The 14256-nt window shown below is 39.3% G+C and overlaps 1 protein-coding gene across 1 annotated transcript; it reads right to left on the bottom strand.

Annotated features, from left to right (window-relative positions):
• Positions 1-7826: 7826 nt before the first annotated feature.
• LOC119300189 (G-type lectin S-receptor-like serine/threonine-protein kinase At2g19130) lies at positions 7827-10361 on the bottom strand. Its single transcript, XM_037577224.1, has one exon. The coding sequence runs from the start codon at positions 10359-10361 to the stop codon at positions 7827-7829; it is 2535 nt and encodes an 844-aa protein (XP_037433121.1).
• Positions 10362-14256: the final 3895 nt, after the last annotated feature.

The following is a 14256-nucleotide window of genomic DNA, read 5'->3' as shown; positions in this document are numbered from 1 at the left end:
GTTGGTCGCTAACTAGCGAGCTATTTGTCAAATAGGATTCACTAAAACTCACAGCTAGGCACGACCTGTGTGCTCCCTCCTCTGGGCTCCAAGCCTACGGTTATGGCCTGTGGTGGGCACATAAAGGGCCTGAGCAACCGTAAAACCTATATCTCGCTTGTAGCGGGTGCCCTATCTTTGTTTTACAAAAAAGGAAGGGGCACCCACTACAAGGAAGATATAGGTTTTAAGAGTGCCCCTTTTGTCTTGCCAGAAGCTTTTCACCGTGGTGTACCTATTGCGCCGGCTGAGCTTTATCCTTTTCTCCGGTTTTCTTTCGAGTTCCTTGGGGTACCTTCGTTAGTTTTTTTCCTTTCTAGTTTTCCCCTTGTTTTTTGGGTTTTCTTTGTTTCCTCATAAATTTTCTTTGTTTTCTGTCTTTTCATGGTTTTCCTTTTGTTTTATATTTCTTCACCAGTTTTGTTTGGTTTTTTCCTTTTCTTCTTCATTATGCCCTGGTTTTTTTGTCTTCAAATTTTTTTGTTTTTCTTTTTTCCTTCTTTAGATGTTGCTTTTCTTTGTTTCTTTCTAGGTTTCTTCATTTTCTTCGCTTTTCCTTTTTTTCACTGTTTTTACCTTTCACATTTTTTTTGTTTTTGTTGTTTTTTCCCGGTTTTCAGTGGCTCCAAATAGATCATGTATAGTTTTTTACATACAAGTTTTGAACATTTTTTACGAATACATGGTATCCTTTTCAAAAACACACGGTTACATTTTTTAATGGGAACAAATATTTTTCCACAAACAATATACATTTTTTGTATACATCGTGAATACTTTTATATACATGTTTAATATCTTCTAAATTCAAAATTATTTTTCTAACTATTATTTTTGTGTTCTACTTTTATTCAGTGTACGTTGTATATATTTCTATGCAATTGGAACATTTTTATCCATGTTTAACATTTTATAACACGTTATATATTTTTTGTATACATGAGAAACATATTTCTACACAGATTTAAGATTTCTAAATGCTTGATTAGATGACTAAAAAAATGCTCGATTAACAATTTTTCATACACATTGTATATGTTTTATATGAAATTTTCGATATCGATTTTAAAATTTTCAAATGCTTGATTAACATTTTAAAATACTTGATTAACTATTTTAAATGGTTAATGAAAATTTTCAAAATACATGATCAACTTTTTTCATACACATTGTATGCATTTTTCGTATGCAGGATAAATATTTTTTATAAACATTTACCATTTTTCAAATATTTTATTAACATATTTGAAATGATTTTTGTAAGGTGTTTTTTTGTAACATATATATCGAATATTTGGAAGTAGAAAAAAATAAGCGAGGTTGTCGCCTAGTGCGCGGAGCCAGTCAGTTTTGCCCTAGCCTTTAGGCGATCCCTGAGCGATCGTGGCAATCACACGTAGCCATTTACAGGGTCGCTCAACTCGAGTGTTTCATTCTTTTTCGTACATTTCTTAACTGTTTTTCATTCATTTCTAAATAAATAAACAACATTTTTTTTTCTCTTTCAGCTGTTTCTTTCTCATCCCTCTACCACTACAACAGGTTTGAACCATTTTTTTTCTTCTAAAAATACCAAATAAAAACCAGGTATTGCTGAATTTTAAAATGTTTTCTAATTCAAAAATGTCCATGCATTTAAAAGTGTTCTGACTGTCAAAAAATGTTTGTGGATTCAAAAAGTGTGCACTAATTCAAAATAAAATTAGTGAATTTTAAAAATGTCCATGAATTAAAATAATGATGCGTTGGCTTGAAAATGTTTACAAGTTTTGTAAATGTTCAAATTTCATAAAATGTTCGCAAATTCAAAAATATTTAGAAATTAAAAATGGTCATGAATTCATAAAATGTTTATGAATTTGAAAAATATTCAAGAATTTCAAAAAAGTTATTAAATAAAAAAAATCATGAATTCAATAAAATCTAATAAATTTTAAAATTTTCTAAATTTTAAAAAATGACAGTGTATGAAAGTGTTTGTGAATTTGTAAAACATGGAAAAATAAAAATAAAAAAGCCAAAAAAAATCCAAAAGAGACCCAGTAGAAAACACACAGACACAAAGAAGACTACCGTTTTAGGGAAGGTTCCCAAAACTGATGGAAAGCATATAAGAGAAACAACAAAAATGTGTAGGCCATGTAGCAGCGCGTATTGCGTGGTATTCGTTGTGTTAGATGGGGAATAGGATTGGCATTGCTTGACCAATGTGAGATGGTTGATTTCCTAGATCGTGGTATGTGGGCTTGGTGGGTGTTACTCCAAAGTCCAAAGCAGAAACAAATACTAGGTCTAAAAAAACTGAAACAAGAACCATCGATGTTGATCTTTTTTAAAATAACGAGCACCACTCTTCGATTTCTTCTATTAAAGAAACCGATGTGTTGAACAATACAAATTAGAAAAGGTGAAAATGCTGGAAAGCCAAAAGGTAGTAGTGACATAAGCAAACAACACCACACAACCACACATGACTGTTTATTACATCACAAGTCTAAGATTTGATCAAACCCTCATTACCTTGCACATTTGTAATGTGCAGCAAGAGGTTTTGAAAAGAGATTGCACAATCACTATATAAGTATTTTGTAGACTTTATCCCGCAAGCATTCGTTTTAAGCAACTTTAGAGAAAGGAAATCAAGGTAAGCATCAATGAAGAAGATAAGCTCACCCCATATGTGATTCTGGGGATCATAGACTTCATTCACCACCTGCTTCATCTTCAGGAGTCCATCCTCAATGCTTATTCGTTCTTGGCTTTTTCCACGGGATGACCCAGTTTAACTAGTCCCCAGGAAACGTGGTTGTTGATGAGAATGCATGATCCTTCAATCATGGAAGCTATGGTATGATGCAAGGCTTTGGATCTCGCCTTTGATCTTAACATCAGGAAAGCAAATATTGCTTCAGATTTCTAGAATGTAGCGAGTGACATAAACATGGGAAGCTGAGGTATTTACAACACCATTCTCCTAGAGACTGACCATTATTGTCATCAACTTGAGGATATTTTCCTTTCACTATGAAAGCAGGAAGTCGAATACTAGACATATTTTATCGGAAAGTTTGCTCTATCTCTATCTGCATGTATGGTTGTTAGATTCTCTAGGTTTAGTTTTTATACCTCAGAATATTAAAAACTGGAATGAATAACAGACAACAACTATTAAGCTTGAAAAAGAGAGGAAGTTAAAATAGAGGCACATCGTGTCCTTTTCTGTTGCATTCATTATGGGAGGTTAATACATGTGTTCATAATTATTCATGAAGTACTTTTGGCATGGTGGTTGAGGAGAGATCCAAATGAGGAGAGACCTTCGATGAGGCAAGGTTTAAACATGGACTTAGAGGGTCAAACTTTTAGGCACATGCTTTAGCTAAGGTGATAATCATCATTTGAGTTGTTGTTATTATTGGATTATGGATCTCCCCAAGGCCCAGAAATTGCTTATTTTCATGTATTCAACGAATTAATCAATAAAGCAAGCCGTAGTAAACAGAGGCACATTAGTCGAGGCATCCACGACACCTCCCATTGTTGAATTGTCTGAACATCTAAACATGTCTACTCTCTTGACCCATCGTGATACTATTGTGCTTCACCGGATGCCCGACCCAGGAAATTCCCAAAGATCAATATGCGAGGCTTTTTAGAAGAAAAAACTTTAGGGCTTTTCCATCCGCAATGAGCAGGGCACGAGAACAGAGGGGTTCAACATCATTTAAGACGCCCTTCATGCGAAAACTGAATCTCGTCTTAGGGTGTTGCATTGTAATTTGCGGCCGATGCAGGTATGGGTTGTGTGATGCTTGAAATTGATGTGATTCTTAGGAATGCATTGATGAGGAATGACCCTGAATAATCTAGGAACATCGTCATTGTTGGACTGATTTTTGGGAGACCCCCCGATAGGGTGTATTGGCTAGACCAATAGATTAGAGGGGAAACATGAGATGGTTTACCCAGGTTAGGCCCTCTGGGATCGAGTTAAAACCCTACTTCCTGCTCATTTTGTATTGATTGATGTATATGGGTGTACAATGATGATCGAGCGATTGAGAATAATCTCTAGGTTCTTTGTCTACCAACTAGTCCTCTCCCGGCTATAAAGGATACTTGGGTCTAGGGTTTACAAGCTCCTAGTCGATTAAGATAACGGAGGAGTCCTCCTGGACGTCGGCCTCCTTGTCTTGTATTCCAAGTCTTCCGGGTCCTTCTTTCTATAGGGCCCGTAGGCCGGGACGTCAGCCCAGGGCATAAACCGACCTAGGGGGTCATGAGCCAACCTACTTGGGTCGGCTTCCGGTATGAGGATGCACCCCTAGGACGTAACACCGCCATTCATCTTTTCCTGAACATGATAATCTTTAGTCTGACAGTCCACAATTCTATCTCACATGGGATGTGAATTATCTATTATTTTCCATTTTCGAATGATTTTTTAGCCTTTCATTGATCCCTGATGTTTTACTAGCTTCATAGAGCCCAATGTTGTTTATTGTGATCGGATAGTTGATGTTGTTGCTGCTTTTTTATAGAGTAATATTTTAGCTATCATGATTGTAGTGGAAATAATTTGAGAGTAGAGGGTATATCATTGTTAGTGAAGTAAACTTAGCGGGTATGTGTATGTGGGTCTTACGTGAAGGCCGCCATACAACAAGACAAATTTAAAACATCTAAGTTTTTTTGAATGGATTCTCTTACCTCGTAAGTGTGCGATTTAATCCTATGTTGGGTGAGGCCACGAATGGAGCATCTCAACTACTGGCTCGGATCAAAGATAAGGTCGCCTCGAGACTCCGCTCGCTTTCACAGAAGTGTTCGACTGGTGGCTTAGGTTGAAGATAAGACCACCTCAAGGCACCCCATCTCTCAACGTCATTCATCCCTTTCGAGGTCCATCTTTGGTCTTCATTGCTGGCCGCTCGAAGGAGCATGGCTGAAACTGATGCATGTTGTTGACTAGAGGATGAAGAATTTTTTTGAGCCGAAACCGTAGAACAAAGTGTTCTACGGTAAAATTTTCATTAATAAATAGTACAAATACAAGAAAAGTACAAATCAACCAATACCAGTTTTAGTAAAACCCATAATTAAATTACAAGTACTGCTGGATCCAGATTCTGATCTGTTCTGACTTTGATGTTTTAGCTCTGAGCTCTGAAGCTTGTAGTCCTTCTTTCATGTAATGCTTCCATGTCTCCACTGATGGGGCAGCTCTCCTGAAGATTTTGTCATTTCTACTCATCCAGATGGCCCAGCAACCCTGAATAATAATGTCCATTGCAAAGTCTGATGGAAGGAGCCTCATGGAAAGATGAATCTCATCATATGCCGATATGCCTCTGGACTTAATTGGGATAATGGAGTGCCAACATGTTAAGGCAAATTGACAATCCCAGAACAGGTGGATAGTTGTTTCCTCTGTGGTATCTGTACATAGGGCACAATTATAATCATCTAGATGCATGGATATCCTATGGAGGAAATTTCTGGTACTGAGGTGATCCCATATCAACAGCCAGGAAAAGATTATATGGCGTAGTCTACATGATGACTTCCACAATGTTCTGAAAATGTCATGTGCTAGGATATCCCCTCTGATGGCTTTGTACATTTTCATAGCTGAGTAATTGGGTGACGCCCATGCATATACCCATTTATCATTATGTGTAGAAGAAGCTTGCTCAGTCATGATCGTTTGCAATGATGTGAATTGTTCAAATGCAAGCTGTGAAAGAGGCCTGTGAAAGAGTTGGCTGGTGTCTGCATGCTGAAGGGCATCACTCAAGGTGATAGTCTGATTTATAGCATATGAATGGAGCTCTGGGAATTTATTGAGGAGTGGGATATCTTGCCACCGATCAGTCCAAAGGCTCATTGAATCTCCAATACCTGCTTTACAGATAGCATGCTGCTTAAACAGTGGGAGTAGTTTCAGAATATCTCTCCACCAAAAAGATCCAACTTTCTCCTCCCCTGGTATCTTGTTCTGGTAGTGTTTCTCCCAGATGATATGAACCCAAGGTCTATCCACTTTGTTAAAGAACTTATGCAAAAATTTCAGTAGCAGTGCCTTGTTATGTAAGGGGAGATCTAAAACCCCAAGTCCACCCTGGTTCTTTGGTTTGTTAACTTTGTCCCAGGCAATAAGTACAGAGCCTTTGTCCAAGGTACCATATTTTCTCCAAAAGCAGTTCATAAGATAAGTGTTGATTTGCTTGACAACTGTTTTGGGTATCATCAGGGTGCTCATGAAAAAAGTGGGCATGCTTGTGAAGATGGATTTAATGAGGGTGAGTTTGTCTCCAGTGGACAGCATGGTGGAGCAGCTTAGAAGTCTTGTCTCAATCCTTTGAAGCAGAGGAATAAAATCCTCAATTTTAGGCCTGGTTAGACACAGTGGGAGCCCCAGATAATTGAGTGGCAGAGTACAAATATTGCATCCTAAAATGCTTGAAAGTTCAATCATCTTCTCAGGAGGGGTGTTAATGGAGATCATTGTAGATTTTGCATAATTCACCTTGAGTCCTGTGTAATGAGCATAATGAAGCAGAAGATTTTTAATATGCCGCACTTGCCTATGATCAGCCTTTGCCACTAAGATAGTATCATCTGCATACTGAATGATTGGATAATCAGGGCAAGTAGTATGGATGAGTGGTGGCTCAATCATGGATGCATGGCAGGCTTCATTGAAAATAGTCTGTAGTAAATCAGCAACAATCACAAAAATTAGTGGTGATAGAGGGTCTCCTTGCCTAACTCCATTGCTACAGAGGAATTGCTTGCCAGGAACACCATTAAGCAGAACAGATGAATAACCAGAGTCATAAATCATTTTGATCCAATGAATCCACTTGTCCCCAAAACCTTTAGCTTGCAGGATCTCAATAATAGTACCATGGTTCAACATGTCAAATGCTTTTTCAAAGTCCAGCTTGAGGAGAATGATTTCTTTTCTGCTCTGTTGGCATTGGTGTATATATTCAAATGACCATGCTAAACAATCCTGAATACATCTGTGATTCAGAAAGCCATATTGATTTCTGTGGACCATGCCAAGGATGAGTTTCTGAAGTCTATTTGCTAGCAATTTGGTGATGATTTTGAGAGTGCAGTTCAATAGTGAAATAGGCCTGAAATCAGCTGGTGTAATTGCATGATCCTTCTTAGGGATGAGGGTAATGTAAGAGTAGTTGATGCTCTGGATATTAACTTGACCTGAGTGGAAATCTGCAATGAGTTTATAAAAATCAGGAGCAATAATATCCCAAGAGTGTTTGAGGAATGCAGCATTGAACCCATCAGGGCCAGGAGATTTGTCTGCAGGCATATTTTTGATGACATAGTCAATCTCCTCCTTTGTGAATGGGGTTTCTAACTCAGAGAGATCCTCATGTGGTTGGAGCAGCTGGTGTAACAGAAGAGGGTTGGATGTTGGAATCCTAGTTCCTAGAGGATGAAGAATGGGTAGTGACATAGATATATATTGACATTTTTGAATGGCGCCTCGATGGATGCTATTACATCTATCCACTACCTTTCCCGAGATCTGTGCAGGTGAGATAATGAAAGTGAAAATACTCATATCGTGTACATGGTGTATATATTTATCGTCTCAACATACCATACACATATTTCTAGTAGGGACATAATTTTGCAACAATACTTGCATACAAAAAAATTGACATCAAATAAGAGCCAATTCAAATACTACAATCTTGCATTCCTTTGATTCCTTCCCCCATATTGCAATTCTAAAATTTGTTGCAACAATATTAGGCACATTGACTATGCAGGTTTACTATGTACATTGAAGATGTTGCATCATAGTGTTCCTTCATAGCAGCAAGTTGTCTCGGCATCGGGGGCATATCAATCTCCTGCAGACCCTCGAGAATCTTGACCACTTCACCCATCGTTGGTCGATCAAACTCATTATCTTGTATGCACCAAAATGCAACTTTGCAAATCCGTTCAGCCTCTTCCAAGTTGAAGTCACCATGTAATTTCGGGTCGACCAAACTTCCCACGTCACCACCCTGAAGCTTGTTGATGGCTTTAATTGGAAAATATTTGACATAGTAGCTCTCACTAGTATTGTATGTTTCTGGTGAATTCCTACTTCCAGATAAGATTTCCAAAAGTACCACGCCAAAGCTATAAACATCAATTTTCGGTGTAATAGCAACTCCGCTAAGCCACTCTGGGGCAATATAACCTGCAGTTCCTCTTAATGTGGTCAGGATTCGACTAAAATCCCTTCCCACTAATGTTGCCAAGCCAAAATCTGCAACTTTGGGAACAAATGATGCATCTACAAGTATATTCTCTGGCTTAATATCACAATGTATGATGCATTCATGACAATTATGATGCAAGTAGGACAATCCTCTCGCAACTCCAAGGGTTATTTGATATCTGGTGTTCCAACTTAGGACAACAACATTAACATTGTCCTTCTTAAATAGATGGCCATCAAGAGATCCATTTAACATGTGCTCATACACAAGTAGCCTTTTATCACCTTCGCTGCAGAAACCAATCAATTTGACTATGTTGATATGTTGGATCAGCCCAACTGAGCTCACCTCTGCCCTGAATTGCTTCTCTCCTTGATAGGCACTATCAAGCCTTTTCACTGCTATACTAGTCATGTCACTTAGTACTCCCTTGTATACAGAACCAAAACCACCACCTCCTAGCTTTTCTGAGAAGTTTCTAGTAGCATGGACTAAATCAGTGTATCTAAAGACCATAATCCCTCCGCAACTGCCTTGATTATCATATAAAGGCAAACCAAATCGCTTGAATCTGTTCCTCCAAATCAGTGACAGTACTATGAGCATTATTAATCCAAAACCAATAATGCTTGCAGCAGCAATAACTCCAACGTTTGGTTTTCTTTTGTTTTTTCTCAAACTTAGTAGAAAATATTTTGTGGCAAGGCGAACATAAAGAACATCTTCAGCTCTATTATCAGTGCCATAATTCAGATTTACACTAAGCAATTCTCCATTCCAGATAGAGCATAGTTGATTGGTAAAGGAATAAGCAGTGCATGAGCAGGAACTGAGGCAAGCTTCTTCACATTTTCTTTGACTGCTAACAACGACTATTGTTTGGGGCTTGTAAGGCAATTTAACTTGAGCAATGCGGTGAAACACGTCTGTTGAACTTGTAATGTTTTTGTCACTAGTGCTGCAATGTAGTGGTGTATTTCGGATGCATCCTCCTGTTCGATCATTAGACTCCCAGTCCACCAGTGACTTCTTAGAGAATCCCTCCATACAATCACATAATCGATATGCATTGTTGTTGCAGACTGTGAAAGGTCCGCATGTAGCAGGAGTAGTGCATGGATCGTAAGGTTGGGCATGTATGGTTTCCCAAGTCTGTTTGGCTTGCAACCAAAAGTTTAGTTTTATCCGACCAGAGATATCTAGTGAAGCAAATATGGAAGATGAATCATCCAAACAAGTGTACATGTAGTACTCCTCTTGGTTGTTATTAACATATGTTGGGTTAATCAATCGTTTGGCCAGAGGATCCAAATATACCAGTGACTTGAGTATCAATGATGATTGTTTGGATGATGCATATTGCCAATACACTACGGAAGGGTCGTTGCGGCGCTTGAGGACGATCCCACTGGTGCCTTCTAGTTCAACACTATATGAGCCAAGACATGGATCAGTGAGGCTCTTCTTTGAAATGACTGAACGACTCAAGCCGGTGACCTTGTTCCGACCAAACTTGGCGCCGGGAAGCAAAACATCTGTTGGGTAATCGAAGCTCTGCCACAACATCTCTTGGCTATTTGTGAGTAGGGCAAGGTTTCCACTGTTCAAGAGAACAATGGCACTACTGTTTTTGTTGTTGGTTTGTGTCCTATTGACAATGTGAGTGGACCAAACAACGGAGTCCTTGCCGGCATCAGCATGGTTTACGATGATGACAAGATTTCCATCACTTGAGATCTTGAGCTGTGTTGAGTTGAGTTTGGGATGTGTGATGGGATCCTCCCTATTAGCTACCCACACAGTAGTAAAAACTGGGATTTTATTGAACCATATGCCAAGAAACCAACTGGAGCTGGTGTTGTGGTGGAACTTACTACCGCTGATGGTGCATGCAGTGTTAGCTGGTTGGAAGAAGCCCAGCGCGAACTTGCCGTTTCTTGAGACGAGCTTGCTGCCACCGACGGCAGCAAGCACTTGGCCTGCCATGAGAGTGTCCCTTGCGGAAGAGCACCGAGGAGCTGCGTGCGAGAGTACGAGAAGCCCGAGTAATATGTAGAGGAAAGGAGGCATGGAGAAGTGTAGTATGAGGTGAGTTGTTGGAGAAGAGAGGAGGTCTGGATGGAGGATGAATGTTGTGCTCTGCTGTTCAGAGAAGGAAGAAGACGATGTGTGTGTGTGTATATAGGGAAGGAAAATGCATCCTCCTCCTAGTACCTACGAACGGGTGTACGTACGTTGTTGAGGCTGAGATCAGTTAGCTGGCAGGAAGGTCACCACTGGGTTTCGGTTAACATATATTCAATCAGTTAGTTGCTATACCAAGTCCTTCTGTTTTACGCAGTCAACTCTTGCTTCTCGACCTTCAAGTACGGACGGACCGCCGCCATGGACGACAGTTCACGCACCATGCATGCACCCAGCTGTTCACCATTGTCCTAATCCAGGAGCCTAATTTAGTTAGCGTATTCATACAGTTTTGTAGGATTCTGAAAGTCCACGATGCTGGCTAGAGAAGACCTAATTTAAACCCTTTTTTGTATACTTGACAGATCAATGTTTCTGTTGTATGGCTATAGAAAACCGTTCCTTCAAATAACAAACAGACAAGTTGAGTACATGAAATATTAGTCAAAGGTCATGTACGTACTGTACTAGCTAACCATGTAAATTGAAGTTTCCTATGAGGAATTGCGAAGGGTGATTGATTTGCGCTCTATCAGGTGTTAATTAATCACTAAACAAATATTTCATCTAGTAAACTTCATCAAACAAATCAATGTAAGAATGTTTATCAAGATCTAACGAATTCCAGTTGCTAAATTATATTATCGATCGTGGGGAGTTATAACTCCAAATGTCCACGGTGAGTGACTGACGAAAAAGAATTATTTGACTAAGTAGTGACAAATAAATTTAATCTCTCCGCCGGCACCATTTTCATATAGGGTTTGTACAACTGTATACACAACCATTATTATATATCATAGCAAATAGACCACACTTTTGTGATAATTTTATAGATGTGTACACTGACCGTACGACGCAGATGTTGAGAGCAATTTATGTACATGTACAAAACTGTTGTACATGTGTCAGGTGGTTAGCGCGTTGTTAGCTAGCCCTGTTGATAACTTGGGTTTAATTTTAAACAAGATTCTAATTTAATTGATGGCGGCTAGCTAGTCCTATGTTATTATTATATATGGTTAGGAGAATTCGACCTTTGACTAGTGTTTTCTTTAGTAGTTTCACAGTTTATTGATCTCTTTGCTTTTCATTGTTCATCAATATTACTGAATGATTTAAGAGCCTCTTTGATTTGCATCTCAAAACGTAGGTAGAAAAAAAATGCAAGAACATATATCATGATGGGAGAGTGTTTGATACCATAGAAAAAACAAAGACATTATATCAATAGGTTTGAGTGGACGGAAGTTTTCCTCTAAAATATAGCACAAATGAATCTTCTAGAGACAAATACTAAGGATTCCAATCATTCTAATCAAACAACCATTATACGAAATATTCCTAAAGATCCAAATCCTCCAAAATTCCTATACAATTTTCTTTGAATCAAAGGATCCCTAGGTGCGTTTGCTAGCTAGTAAGGTTCATTTTGTTGTAAGAAAGAAAACTTTCTCTATGCTACTACGAAACACCATGGCCCACATGGCTAAAATGGCTCATTGCACATGGAACTTGGGTCCATTGCTACCACCATGTCGCTAATATCCACTTCCTTCATGTGTATGTTGCATCTACTATCTACTACTACTTATAAAAGCATGAGTTTGGTGAATCCAAACGATCTCAACCATTCAATCACCTATGTCCAACATCCCACATCGCTCCATTGATGTATCCATCACATCACCACAATTTGGAAACAACATTGATTGCATTAATTGTAGTTATCTATTACTACTTATAAAAGCGCGAATTTGGTGAATCCAAATGATCTCAACCATTCATCACCTATATCCAACGTCCCACATCGCTCCAATCTTGTACCCATTACATCACCACAATTTGGAAACAACATTGATTGCATTAATTGTAATTAACCTTGAAAAAATCATTAATTTCATTGGTTGGAATTAATCTTGAGAATAAAATTAATCTACCACTACTTATAGAAGTGTGAGTTTGGTGAATCCAAACGATCTCAACCATTCAATCACCTATATCCAACGTCCCATGTCGCTCCAATGATGTATCCATCACATCACCACAATTTGGAAACAACATTGATTACATTAATAGTAATTAACTTGGAAAAGATCATTAATTTCATTGGTTGCAATTAATCTTGATTTTTTTGCATAAATTATATTTTCTTGAACATTTACTCATTGCTCTTTATCCCTTCAGTTGTATTAGGCCACGACCAATTCTAAGAATAAGATGGGCGGGACGAAGTGTGTTCCTACACTGTTGAGGACGCAGTCTCTATTGTAGGCTACATGACTGCCCAATCCCCCACAATTAAATGGTAGCGCGTTGTCAAGCCACCCTACAGGTGGTCCAAGCTGAGTCAACACCTGAAGCTCGACCACATCAACCGGGCAACAACATAGCCCTAGATGGCGACCCCTATACCACAAATGAGGACCTTGTCACATTGAGAAGCTGAGAAAGAATGGCGTGACATAGCATTTAAAAGAGGACACCGCTACAGGTCTACAACTAATGCACAGTGAGCATGACCATGTTGGCACATGACATAGCTCAGATTCCTGAGTTGCCAAACAATAGACAACATTTGTTCATCAACATGGGAGAGTTAGGAGAGTGGGAGACCACCATGCAAAACTCCTTAAGATCATATCAAACTGGAGGTGCGTTGCACGCACATGATAACTAGTAGTACTAGGTGGGACACCCATGTAAGATTAGCAATACCGACAACACATTCCATTTTTTGATGATTATGAGAGCCATCAACGAGAAATTAGGCAAGTAGGTAGTGTTGAAAGTCAGTTCTTCGACTTGGAGGGTTGATGCGGAACTAAGTTGACAAAGGTGACTGGCTTCATGGCTCAAAGGTTCCGACTGGCTTTGAGTGGGCGAAGGCTAGTGAAATTGTGGTATCAAGGCTCCCTGCGACATCAAGGTGATGGATAAGACCGACATCGTAGCTTCAAGGGTCCACGTAGCTTTAGGTTGGTGAAGGCAAGCTATGTTGCAATGTCATAGCTTCATGCAGGCATCAAAAGTGATGCGGATGAGTGGCATCATTGCTGCAAGGGTACGCACCTTGTACTTGGTGAAGGCGAGCGACTTTATGACATTGAGGCTCCATGTCGTACCAAGGGAAAAGAGACAAGTGGCATTGTAATACCGAGGCTCATGAAGTATCATGGTGATGGGGACTACTAGCATCACAACTAGGGTCCGCATAGCTTTGGTTGGCAAAGGCAAGTGGCATAGTAGCACCGAGGCTCCATGCGGCATTAGAGCGACCGATATGAGTGTTTTTGCCACTCCAAGGATCTCTTGAGGAGCCTATCACCTTCCTGAACCTGCAAGGGTATGTATTCTATACTTTCAGCATGTTAGATGTGAACTTTACCTTATTCATTTATTTTATGAAGCTTTAGGTTGATGTGTCTTGCTTTCGGTGAGTGAAGTTTCAACTTTGGTCGGAACTTTCTTAGGCAACGCCTTCTAGCTTCCTTAGCTTAACACAATGGTTGATCTCGCACATGATGGCGCTAGTGTTGTTTTCATGCAAACAACATGAGAGTAGGGGTAACTCATCATTAGTATTTACGGAGTAAAGTTAGCAGGGTGTATATGGATGTCTACTACGCAACCTTCTTCTTGTAGACTCGTGTTGGGCCTCCAAGCATAGAGTTTTGTAGGACAGTAGCAATTTTCCCTCAAGTGAATGACCTAAAGTTCATCCATCCGTGGGAGACGTAGGATGAAGATGGTCTCTCTCAAACAACCCTGCAACCAATAA

This window comes from Triticum dicoccoides, chromosome 5A (assembly GCF_002162155.2).
Source record: "Triticum dicoccoides isolate Atlit2015 ecotype Zavitan chromosome 5A, WEW_v2.0, whole genome shotgun sequence".
Classification (NCBI taxonomy): domain Eukaryota; kingdom Viridiplantae; phylum Streptophyta; class Magnoliopsida; order Poales; family Poaceae; genus Triticum; species Triticum dicoccoides.
Note: the sequence above shows the minus strand (reverse complement) of the source record. Positions and strands in the feature narration are given on the sequence as shown.